The sequence below is a fragment of the Onychomys torridus genome, chromosome 13, assembly GCF_903995425.1.
Source record: "Onychomys torridus chromosome 13, mOncTor1.1, whole genome shotgun sequence".
In the NCBI taxonomy this organism is placed as follows: Eukaryota; Metazoa; Chordata; class Mammalia; order Rodentia; family Cricetidae; genus Onychomys; species Onychomys torridus.
This window is the reverse complement of record NC_050455.1, coordinates 50148515-50161512: the sequence shown is the minus strand read 5'-3', so window position 1 is coordinate 50161512 and position 12998 is coordinate 50148515. Positions and strand designations below refer to the sequence as shown.

The following is a 12998-nucleotide window of genomic DNA, read 5'->3' as shown; positions in this document are numbered from 1 at the left end:
TGTGTGTAGGAAGCAGATACCAGCATCCTTCCTTGCTAGTGAGACTACAAAGTGGCCCGGCCACTGTAGACAGCAGATGAACCGCTCCTTATAATGTGAAACACAAAATTACCATAGGACCCATACAGCAATTCCATTTCTAGATATATAGATATGAAGACAAACATCCAGGCAAATAATACACCCATGGCAGGGCTTAGCACAATAGCCAAAGGTGGGACAACCCAGATGTCCATCCGTCCACAAATGGAGGAACACAATGTGGCATGTCCATACAATCTGGTATGAACTGGACATTAAAAGGAAAGGGGAGGGGAACTAGAGAGAAGGCTCAGCTGGCATGTTTACCATGCAAGCAAGAGGACCTGAGTTCAGATCCCCAGCACCCGTGTGAAAGTTATGCATAGCAGTGCACATCCCTAACCCAGAGATGGAAAGAGAGGCGACAGAAACAGACAGGTCTCGCGAGTTCTCTAGCCTTCCAGTCAAGCCAAATCAGTAAATTTCAGAGAAAGACCTTGTCTTCAGAAAGAAAAGTAAGGCCGGGTGTAGTGACACTTGGCTTTAATCCCAGCACTCGGGAGGCAGAGGCAGGCAGAGCTCTGTGAGTTCGAGGCCAGCCTGGGCTACAGAGCGAGATCCAGGACAGCTAGGGCTGTTACACAGAGAAACCCTGTCTCAAAAAACCAAAAAGATAAAAAAAGAATTAAAAGTAAATAAAGTAGAGATTGACTGAGGAAGAAATTCAGTGTTGACTTCTGACCTGTACACACCCACAGGTACCCATGTGCACACATACACACAAACATGTGTACACATACACAAAAAGAGATGGAATACTGATAAACACCTCCATATAAGTAAGCCTTGAAATGACCAAAAGAAGTAAGGCATAAAAGCCCACATAAGTTTGTTTGAACCATATGGAGGTGGGTTTTACATAGCATTGTAAATTTGTTTTACACTAAATTGTTTACAATGGGGTAAACAACTGCAGTTAGAAAACAATGTGTTTTTTAAAAAAATTGTATCTGGGCTGTTTTTCTTATTATTACTCCTTAAACAATACAGCATAAGAACTTCCACATGGTGTTTCCACTGTGCTAGTAAGTACTTGATAGGTGACTCAAACTCCAACACAGGAAGAGATGCACAGGCTGCATGCAATGCCACACCACTTTCTGTGAGCGACAACTGAAGTGTATGAGGATTTTCATAGCCCTGGAGTCAGGGAGAGTTCCAAAAACAAATGCCCTGTGGCTACTGAGAGATGACTAGGCTTCAGAATAGTTCATTTTTAGATGACATTTTTCATTTCAAGTAAAATGGGGAGATGGCTGCACATCATTGAACCAGTGACTGTGGGCAATGTGGTCCTGTCACTAGTTTAGACCTGTTTGGGGCACCCACCTCCAGAGCTTCACCCAGACCTCAGGACTGCTCAGAGAACAGAGATGAACTCACAGAGGAAAACTTGACAATCACAAGGAGGGAGAGTTCTAGAAGTGTCAGGAGAGGCTCCCATCAGGCACAGCAGCTCAGTCATTCCTGATCTGGCCCCATTGCCCCCCCTCACCTCCACACACACCCCATCCCACCCAACCCCACCCCTGCCTAACTTCATCCTCCTTCCCCATCCCCCAGCTCCAGAGTGGGATTGGCCGGCTGATTCTGAAGGAAGAAATGAAGGCACGGTCTAGCTCCTATGCAGACCCTTGGACCCCTCCACGGAGCTCCACCAGCAGCCGGGAGGCCCTGCACACCACTGGCTATGAGATGTCCCTCAATGGCTGTAAGCACTGCTCTGTCCTAGCGTCTCCTAGCTGCTTGCTTTGGGCCAGGCCCCCTGTGAGGCACCACATCTTCTTCCTTCCAGCAGCAGGAGCCTCACATCTTAGATAGGAAACTGAGGCACAGCAACCCAAGATCACTGAATTCATAGACATGGATCTCCCTCTCCCTAGAAATGTGTTGGAACATGGCCAGCCCCCATGATACCATCTTTTGAGCTAATGAAGGGATCAGGAGAGGATGGCTGGCCATGAAGGTAGCCTCAGCCTCTCTCACTTTCCTGATTCCCTTATCATCCTCCTGGGTCTCTCCTGGGTGTGGAACACAGACTGGGCAGAGGGCTAGATGGGGCACCAAACGAAACCATGCTCTACTGAGTGATCGCACACACACACCTCTCGGGGCCGTCTGGAACCAGGGCTTCTAATTAAGTTCACTGTGTATATACTATTGCCATCTGAATGGCTTAATCATTTGGGGCCTCTTTTCTGGAGTGCTGAGCCTCCCAATCACTTAGAAGTAAAGCAGCAGAGACTTTGTCAAGTGCTTCTCAACTTGAGACTTTCTCACAGAGCTCCTTCCTGTTCCTGGAGAGGAACACCCACACCATCTGCCTCCTTCCTTTCTCACCTCTGTGGAGTTGAGGCCTGCTAGGAAGCCCTACCTCCAGACGCTGTTTGCTGGGCAATAGAAGGCATTGTTCATTATAGGCCTGTGCTCTGGGCCTTTGCAAATGTCGCTACTGGAGAGGCAGGTGGATATCTGTGAGTCCAAAGCCAGCGTGGGCTACAGAGTGAGTCCCAGGAAAAATGCAAAGCTACACAGAGAAACCCTGTCTCGAAAAACCAAAAAAAAAAAAAAAGAAAAGAAAAGAAAAGAAAAAAAAAAATGTCACTACTGGTCCTTACAATCCACACAGTGTAGGAGACACTTGCTTCACACATGCTACAAGTAACATTAAGCCACTTGCCCATGGCCAGAAAACCAGTAAGTGACTAAGCCAGGGTCAGACCTGAGTTGGAGGGAACCTAAGGCCATGAACTGTTAAACCTTGATTTTGGTGAGACCGAAGATGGCATAGGATGGTGATAAAGCCAGTTTTATGGAGTGTTATTTATGGGCTAGGAACTGTGCTAAATATCTTTTTAAGATTTTCTGTGTGTGTGTGTGTGTGTGTGTGTGTGTGTGTGTATGTGTGTGCACTTGAGTGCAGGTTCTCATGGAGGCCAGAGGCATTGAATCCCCCAGATCTGGAATTACAGTTACTTGTGAGGCCCCTGATGTGGGTGCTGGGAACTGAACTTGGGTCCTCTACAATAGCAGTACATGCTCTTAGCCACTGAGCCATCTCTCCTGCCACTGTGCTCGGTATCTTACCATCTTATGTCATGTCGTCTTAGGGTTACCATTGTTGTGATGAAACACCATGACCACAAGCAAGTTGGGGAGAAAAGGGTTTATTAGGATTCTACATCATAGTCCATCACTGAAGGAAGTCAGGAGAGGAACTCAGGCAAGGAAGAAACCCGGAGGCAGGAGCTGATGCAGAGGTCATGGAGGAGTGCTGCTTACTGGCTTGCTCCTCTTGGCTTGCTCAGCCTGCTTTCTTATAGACCCAGGACCGCCAGCCCAGGGGTGGCCCCACCCACAGTGAGCTGGACCCTCCTCATCAATCACTAATAAGAAAACATCCTCCAGGCTCGCCTACAGACCATTCTTATGGTATTTTTTTTCCATTGAGGCTCTCTCCTCTCAGATGACTCTAGCTTGTGTCAAATTGACATAAAACTAGCCAGCACATATATATTCTTCACAGTATTCCTACAAAGGATACACTGTCACTCCCATCTTGCAAACGAGAAAATGAAGGGTGACAGTGTAATTTGTCTGACGCTAGAATCTATGAAGGGGGAGAACCTGGATGAACTGATGAGACTGTTTTCTGTCTAACCACTTGGGGCACTGTTTTCCATCTCTGGCTCCGGCTCTGCAAGGCACCAAGACTGCTTCAAATTAGCCTGTTGACTAGGGGTGTAACTGTGTGGAAAAGAATGTGCCTAGCGTGCATGAGGCCCTGGCCCCCATCGCCAGCACAATACATAAAAACATATATAAAAAGTCATACACATATACATGCATGCATACATACATATTACATAGTCCAGCTACATCTATGCAACAGATATCTCAAAGAGCATGTGTTCCCTGCCAGGAACTAAGAATTGGGGTGGTGGGGAGGATCAGAAAGGCAGTATTTAGATTCCACAGTAGCAAACTGACTATTTGGAAATGAGTGCTGATTGAGCCCCCCCCCCTCCTACCAGCCAGAGCCTTTGAGTATGAAGCCACGTTTCTTTGTAAGCAATAAATATCTCCATATGCCAGTCTATACCCATGAGCACTGATGTGGACTTTTCTGTCTTGCAGCCCCTCGTTCTCACTACCTGGCTGACAGCGGTATGTTCTGCCTGCCCCACCATAAGCCCCTGTGTCTTGTAAGGACAGAGCTGTGGCAATCACAGCTCCCCATAGCTCTCCTGACAAGAGTCCTAGCGTAAGTTAGTCCACCCATCGTCATTGCAGACTGTGGGTCTCTACTTGGAGTTCTCCCAAAGACAAGGAGAGAGCACGTCGCTTGTACCCACCTGGGAGCCTGCCTTTCTGGTTCTGAGCTTATCTCCAACTCCAAGGCCTGTGGCTAAAACACAGGCATCTGTCCTAAGAGGAGAGATGTGCACAGGTCAAGGTCAGAGTGTATAAACAGGGGCTTCTGTTGGCCTAGAATTCTACTGGAGAGGGGTTCCCCAAGACAGTCTGGAAAACTCCAGAGGATTGGGTATCCCCTAGATCCCAGCCCACTAGGTCGAGGGTCATATTGGTCAGATGTCCCCAGGGGGAGTGACCTTGGCTCAGGGATGCTGACATTTCTTCTGGCTCCTTTTCAGATCCCCTCATCTCCAAATCTGCCTCACTGCCTGCCTACAGGAGAAATGGGCTGCACAGGGTAAGGGGGCTGTGCTGGGAGCCTCTGCCCCAGTTGCTAACACTCTAACCCTAGTGACGACCTGGGGAGAGGCCTTGGGGTGGAGGAGGGGGTGCTGAAAATGGTAGTAACTTCCACCCTCCCTGTTGGTCACCCAGTAGAAAAGAGGCCCCATGGAGAGGCTGGTAAAGAGCTCTGTGCCACACACTGGCTTTACCAGCACCTGCTAGCTTCACACCTCAGGCCAGGTAGTCACTAATGTGAAACCCATTTTGTGGATGGAGCAGTAAAGGCAAAAAGAAGGGAGGGAGGTACATGCTTAAGTTCTCTCACCCCGTGAGAGGTGGAGCCAGGATTCAAGCTTTCTAGACTCTTGAGCAGCTTATGAAACATCCGTGTAAACTGTGAGCTAGTTCAGTGGCTCGCTCAGTGGAACTGAACAAATGGTGGGGCCAGGACCCTGAGACTGGCATTGAGTTTTAAACACCTAAGAGCCGCTGTTCCAGGTTCTGGGGACCCTACAGTGAAGGAAGTCACTTTCCCCCGTGAGGCTCACAGTGCTAGTTAGAAGATGAACACTAAGTAAGAAAATGTAACAGCCGGATGGCCAGAAGTCCCAAGATGACAAACAGCCAAGAGGGTAGAAAGACGAGGAGACAGGAATAAATTTAAACAAAGGGCCATTCCACTGAATAAGTGGACCTGTACTGGTTGCCCACCGCATGCTGGGATTAAAATGCAGGAAAGGCACAGTGAGTTACATTTCCCTAAATTGAGACTGAGACTACTGGAAGAGACCCCTGCCTCGGGCCTGATCCACATTCCGGAGGTAGGCAAGTGCTTCTGAGAAGGAGCAGTGAGCTTCTCAGGCTAGCCCAGCTCTATGTCCCCTGCAGACACCCAGCGCAGACCTCTTCCACTACGACAGCATGAACGCGGTCAACTGGGGCATGCGAGGTGAGCACTACCCATGGAGCTGCAGGGGCCAGGCCCTCCCGAGACTTCCCAGAGCCTCCAGATGGAGTGCTCATCACTGCTGCTTGCCCTGCAAACCACTGCTACTGGTCCTGTCCCCAGGGTGGGCTCTGTCTAAACCCCGAGTTCCCACTCCCTCACACTTCCACTCTCTCCTTTTCCTGCTCTTCCCTCATCCTCTCTAGTCCCCGACCTTGGGTGCTTTCCAGGCCATCTGTCCCATCTGGGCTCTCAGAGCATCTGAAAGTGCTGATTTCCCTGTAGTGCTGGGCTAACGCTTCCAGTCAGACATGGTAGAGGGAAGCAATCGGAGCCAACTGCGCATTGTTCCCAGAAAATTCTCCATGAGATACATGCTCTCTGCCAGGAAAGCTCTCCTGCCAGGCTCCACTGGCTGCTTGGAGTGGGCCCTGGCTTATGTGACCATAACACAGCCTCCATGATCTAGATGATGATTAGATGATGGAGATCATGTCTCCCCCACCACCATGTCCACCCCACCCCCAGGCTCTATTGTCTCAGATTCTTCTTCCTCCTATTGCACGTAGCTCAAAGGCTACATTCCTCATAAGACCATCTCAAGAACAGCCACCCCCCCCTCCAGCCCCCTGCCATGCTCACACCAGCCTGGATGCTCCTCCATGGTGAACTCAGGAAGAGAGGGGTTCTCATAGCTTAGAGCAATCACTGCATGGAGACCAGATCCACAGGACACTGAGACAGAAGCCAGTGTCGTGATGGTACAGCCCAGTGGTGGGTTCTGGTTGGGACATGTCTCTTTTCTCTTTGCAGAGTACAAGGTAAAGAACACATAGACCCTGGGGTCTCCAGGATTCTGGGATCCACTACCTTGGGGAGCATCAAGAGGATGGCAGCCACAATCTGTGCGGGGAAGAAGTATAGATGAACCACCTTTCAGGACTTCCATTGCCTCACCTTGGCCCAATGTCCCTGATTCTCCCTAAGTCTTCTCTAACCCTTTTCCTGTCCCTAAAGACTCTAGGACACCACAGGGGCCATCCGGGGCAGCTGAACAGCCATCAACTATTAGACACATCCAGAAGGCTTGGGCCCACATTAATGTCGAGTGCCACCACCAAGCTTATCTTTAGCAATGTTAGGACACTCTGGGGACCATGCCAACCCAAGGAGGACAGACCCAGCCCTTCCTCCTGACTAACTGTCCAGCTTTAGTGGGTAGAAGAAGGAGCCCAGGCTCAAACTGCAGCTGGCAAAGACAAACTCACCCCACCCCCTCACCCAAGCTAGACATGCCCTCCCCCTTTCTCCTTAGATCTACCCGTATGAGCTGCTACTGGTAACAACAAGAGGAAGAAATCGACTGCCAAAGGATGTGGACCGGACTCGCTTAGAGGTATGTACAGACATGTCCAGACTGGCTGACATTGCAACGTGACCTTGTCATCTATAAAGTTCACACACAAGAATTTCTTTAAAAAAAAAAAGAAGAAGAAGAAGAAGAAGAAATCTCAAGAAAACTCTCCTAAGCGTTTTAAGTAAGTTTACAGTTTCGTGTTAGGCTGCAATCACAGCCATTTCAGGGCACAGGTTGAACATGCCTGCTGGCACTGGACAACCCTGAGGAAGCTCTGAAGCTTGTTGCAGAAGTAGAGACTTGAGGGAGCTTCTCCAGCCTGACTGCCCTGCTGTTCTGAGCCACCCCCTCTTCAACTTAGTCGGTGCCTATGGTGCACAGCTGCCCGTGTCCTCACCAGGGGCTGTCTGCAGAACAACTAGGCTTGGTCCCTGCATCCTCAGGGCTGTACTAAAGCCAGAGCTTGTGGGGGGTTTGAGGAACGGGACAAACTGCACTGCTTAGAGAACAGAAGCTTAAGTCCCAAGTTACAAATCTGCATTCAGCTTCTGCCATCACCAGGTGCCAACCCAGCTGAAGCTGTTTGAGTATGTCAGACTAATGCTTCCCTCAAGCCTCCGAGAGAAGTAATGAGGATATCCATCAATCCCTGAGCAGAGCGAGCTTGGCAATGAGTCAAGGGTTAAGTGCTAGCTAGATGTTAGGATGCCGCTATTCAAAGAATGTCACTAAGTCCTGCTTGGTTGACATACAGACTTGCAGAAGGAGATAGGTAAGGTTTGGATGGAGAGGGAGGGAAGCATCATGAGCAGTTGAAACAGTATAAATAGAAGTCCAGAGGGGCCCTGGGCATGGCACTGGGTAGTACAGATCGCTTAGCATAGAGTGCCTATCTCAGGCTGCCTCTGACCTGGAACTTGAATTACTTGAATTGCCCTGTCCCCATGATGTGTCCTTCCTGCTTTTCCATGTCCTTTAGTGAATGCCCTTCCCATCCTGTGACTTGTCTCACGTCTTAGGGCCTTGCTCTAGAGATCACAGCATCCAAATCCTTCCCAAGGCCTCCCCTAGGATGGATCACACGCCTGGTCCTCCAGCCTCTTCTTGCCTTTGTCAAATGCAGTTCAACACTCTCACTCTCCTGTACATCAATTCCTCTGCCTGACCCTGAGCCTCCTATGGGAAAGACTGTCTGTCCTGCACCACAGGACCTGGTTAGGAGAGATGTCAGAACACATCTGTGGACTTGAATGCAGGCTTCCTAACAAGAGGCTTTAGGCGTCTGCTGGTGCTGAAGCTCCCAGCCATCTCAAAAGAGCCAACTTTAAGGCCTGTAAGCATCTCCAGTCCCCAACACACAGGCCCTGTGAGCTCAAGTTTCCCAAGCATCAGAACCACCCGGCAAGATTTCATCATGCATGGTTCTCACCCGAGACAAGATAAATTGCAACCTGGGGAAGGAGCTCAGGTCAATCAATCCATAATGGGTTTTAAATCTCCCAGGAATGTCTAAAATGTAGTGCTGAGTTAGAAACACTGCCCCAGCCTCTCCACCAGCCCTAGACCCTGATGTATCCTCAAGAAGTTCAGAGTACAGACATTTATTTATCCAACAAATATTTATTACAACTCTATTAAAGGGCTGGCAAGATAGCTTCTGGCCATGCAAGCCAGGAGACCTGAGTTCAATTCCCTAGAAACAATGTAAAAGTGGAAGGAGAGAATGAAGTTTGCAAAGTTGTCCCGCCCTCTACACATACTCTATGACATGTGCACCCCCAGACACACATCATGTGCATGCACACAAAAGAATAGCAAATTAAGTTTTTTTAATTTAAAAGTTCACTGTAGGTGCTAAATGCTGTCCTATGTATTTACATGTGTCTGTGAGCAAAACAGAGACCCTGGTTCCTTAGAGCTTGCATTCTTACGTGAGAAAACAGACACCCAAGGACACCAATGAGAACCCAATGTTACAGTATGCTAGCAGGTGATAAGGAGAAGGGTTAAGAGCCAAAGGAGGTCTGAATACAGGACTTGGAGTCAGGAGAAGCAAGCCGGAGGTGATATCACAAGTGGGGATGGGGTCATCTGTTGGACCGACTCTCAGAAACTCACGTCTCCATGCACTTTGTGTTCTAGTTCACTCTTTCCGTACCAATGAGGTAGATACTAGAACGGCCCCTTTTTCTAAAAGGTGAAACTGAGGCTTAGAAGGATTGCCCATTTGCCCAAGGCTATACATCCGTGTCTACCTAACTCTACAAGCTGTGCTAAAAGCCAGGCAGTGGTGGTGGTGGTGGTGGTGGTGGTGGTGGTGGTGGTGGTGGTGGTGCACACCTTTAATCCCAGCACTTGGGAGGCAGAGGCAGGCGGATCTCTGTGAGTTTGAGGCCAGCCTAGTCTACAAAGTGAGTTCCAGGAAAGGCGCAAAGCTACACAGGGAAATCCTGTCTCAAAAAAAAAAAAAGAAAGAAAGAAAGAAAGAAAAGAAAAATAACTGTGCTAAAATATTAGCTCACAGTGGCAATGGCAATAAGCCAACAAACTGACTAATTATTGTATGGCTGTATTCATAATTCTCACTGGGTGTCCTTCAATACCCAACTAAAGATACTAAATGTTCGGAGAATCCAGAAAGCTTGCAGCCAAAAGATAGGCCATATATTTTCTTTTTAAATAAACTTTACTATTAAAAAAACAAAAAATACACAAAAAAACAAAAACAAAAAAATAAAGAAAAATTTAAAAAAAACACAGAAATTGATCAGACCAAGTCTACACATCTCAGTGGATTTTTATACAGTTAGAATAGCCGTTCTGAAACTGCAGAGCTCCATGCTGGATTTGACACTTGGAATCCACTTCTCTTTTTCAAACTTGATTTTAAATTTCATTTAAAAATTTTTCAGGCCTCCAGTAAAGCTGTATGAATAGTAAAATGAACACCCACCTACCCTTCACCTAAATCTATCAATTCCTAATATTTTGCTATATTTTAAATGTCGTATACTTCTAAGTCTAAAGGCTTTTGACATGAACCTTCAAGATTGCTGAGAATAGGGAAGAAAGGAAAATAAAAGAGAATGGGAACCTGCCATGAAATACAGAACAGTGTTTGATCATATGACAAATTCATTTCCATACAAGAAAAGGAAAGGACATTCCAGAGGGCAGAGAAATATAAGCAGTGATTTTATTCATTCTTCTGATGAGAAGCTTGCTAGGTCATTTGTAAAAATATTAGTAAGTAACAATACACCCTGAATCCTTGGGTGTACCTCTGTTTCTCCCAAAGGGGAGTTGGATAGCATTAATTACATGTACTTATAGACACAGATACATGAAACATGGATTTATAAAGATGAGGTCAACCAGAGTCTACAAATAATGCTGGGGTAAAGTCAACCCCCACCTGAGCTGAAGGTAAGGGAAGCCTCTCCGGCTAGAGTACCTCCAGAGGCCCCCCAGGAGAAGCTTCACCTACACCTCCATCCACTCAACACATGCCATACAGCTTCCTTGGCCTGACCTAGGCCCAGGGAACCCAGAGTGAAGTGCAGTGGCTGCTGAACCCACAGCTCACATCCTCATGCTGTCTGTGTTCCCTCCACATCATCCAGCGCCACCTGTCCCAGGAGGAGTTCTACCAAGTCTTTGGCATGACCATCTCAGAGTTCGAGAGGCTCGCCCTCTGGAAGCGGAATGAACTGAAGAAGCAAGCCCGGCTGTTCTAGGCGGAGGCTCTATACATATAGATGCATTTATATAAAGATGTATGTAAATCTCTATCCTGACACTGACGCGCGCTATAATCAAATCCTCTTGTATAATGGGACACAACATACTGCCTGCCATGAGACTTGCTTTTCTGTACTGTCAGGCAAACCCACATCATCGAGGTATTTTTATGCTCCTTACTTCTCTTTTCTAAGTACTGTGGGATCTGGGAAGGGATTTGAAGGGACTCCATCCTTTTACTGGGGATCCTTTTTATACCGAAACATCTGTCCCACCTCGAGTCCCCAAGGTCCAACTAACTCTCCTTTTAAAAGGTGCCTGGAAGAGTCTCTGCTCCCTGCTTCAGGACCTTCCCCTAGTCCCCAGGGCTGATGCTGGCCATGCAGTGTTCACATACCATGGTCACAGATGGGCCCTCCAGTGGAAGGTCCACGGTGATCTATCCAAATCAGTGAGCGCCTTTGAGGCCTTGCGAAGAATTTTCTCCACACCTCCAAATAGGAGCTAAGTGCTCTGTGGAGTGATGCAGTTAGATCTGTGGGCCTCAAATCCATTCCTTACATTAGTACAGAGTGGATGGGCCCTGGCCTCTCCTCAGCACAGCACCCCTCCTCCTTCTACCCCTGGTCCTGACCACTCCCTCATGCAAATCTAGAATTCATGATAGGAAAAGGAAAAAGGCATTTCCCTTCTCTCTACCACCCCCACTGGCTCCTCTCCCTGCCCCGCAGCGGTCCCAGCACACACACCCCACCCTTCCCCGTTTCTAGGAGAGGCCATTGTTGCAGCCTGTACTCTTAGCCTTATTACAATCTATGTGCCTGATGATCTACACACCACAGGGCTAACGATCCCACCATAGCTCCAGCGAGCATCCAAGACAGACACACTCACCACCCTGTGCAGGGAGACTAGACCACACCCCAAAGAAAAATCTTGGCCTATGCTACTGGTCCCTAGATAGCAATGCATCCATATTGGACCCCCACCCATCCCGCCCCGGGGCCTGCTACAACATTGGTTGCATCTCACAGGGGAAGCTTTCAGAAGCATAAGGTGTTGAGGGGATTCCAGAGTGAGGCATTGACCAACACTGCCCATGCTTTACCCCGGTGGCCTCAGGGACTGGACTCTCCTGCTTTCTGCAGCGGGTGAAAACAGAACCTTCTCTCACCCCTACCACAGTGCTGAGCTGTTGACTGGTGGCCGCTCTTCCCTCTTGGAGATGCCTGCGGCACACTATTTGTGTGAGGAGGGGGTGGGGGTCACAGAGGCAAGATGGAGAAGTTTAAAAGGACAGTTACGATGCTCAAAAGGCTGGTGATGTGGCATGGCAAGTGTAGAACTGACTTCAGCAAACCCTTCCTGAGCACCTGTTGAATGCTGAGCACTGAGTGGGGGAGGGGGAGGGGCACTGGGATGACTCAAAGAGGGCCCTAGTTTCAGGGGCATGCCTAGTAATAGGAGACCTGGTAAGACACGTACCAGATATAACGGATGCAAGGCAGAAAGTGATGGACAGAGGCCTGAGAAAGGATGTGTGATGTCGCCGAAGGTGTATGCAGCTGGGGCAGACCAAGGAAGCTTCTAGAAGAGATTGCATGCGAGCAAGATCAGGAAGGATCCGAGGAATCTGCAAGTTGGAAGGGTGACAGGGTGGAGGACCTAGAAAGGAAGTCTAACACGCTCTCATTTAAAATGTCACCTCCCTGAAACTTCTCTTTTTTGGCCAATGTCTTTCAACTTTCCTGACCCATTAGAAATGTCCCCAGACAGATGCAATCATTGAAACTGCCTCATCGTCACTGGTTAATGACTTGGGAGATTGAAGGGCTTTTGTTATTGTTGTTGGATATTTTTGTTTCCCATAAAAGCACATCATTTCAACCCAAACCCATGTCTGCGTGTTTCTTGTATGAGGAGAAGTAGCTGACGTGGGAACAGGCTGACCATGCGCAAAAGCAGCTAAAGATTAAGACTGGGGTATGGCTCAGTCACTAAGATTGTTTAAGGGAAAAAAAAAAAAAAAAACCTTCATTCAGTGGTTCTCAACCTTCCTAATGCTGTGGCCCTTTAATACAGTTCCTCGTGTTGCGGTGACTCTCAGCCATAAAATTATCTTCATTGCTACTTCATAACTGTCATTTTGCTACTGTTATGAATTGTCATGTA

At 48.2% G+C, this 12998-nt stretch overlaps 1 protein-coding gene across 9 annotated transcripts in view; it reads left to right on the top strand.

Annotated features, from left to right (window-relative positions):
* Ablim3 (actin binding LIM protein family member 3) overlaps positions 1-12719 on the top strand; it is a 116375-nt gene extending 103656 nt beyond the window's left edge. For all 9 annotated transcript variants that reach the window (XM_036204688.1, XM_036204684.1, XM_036204693.1 and 6 more), the window contains 7 exons: positions 1645-1792; positions 4219-4248; positions 4737-4795; positions 5671-5731; positions 6542-6549; positions 7044-7124; positions 10709-12719. In XM_036204688.1, coding sequence (XP_036060581.1) covers positions 1645-1792; positions 4219-4248; positions 4737-4795; positions 5671-5731; positions 6542-6549; positions 7044-7124; positions 10709-10822 — 501 coding nt within the window. In that variant the 3' untranslated portion in view covers positions 10823-12719. The remainder of the gene's footprint in view (positions 1-1644; positions 1793-4218; positions 4249-4736; positions 4796-5670; positions 5732-6541; positions 6550-7043; positions 7125-10708) is intronic.
* The last annotated feature ends 279 nt before the right edge of the window (positions 12720-12998 follow it).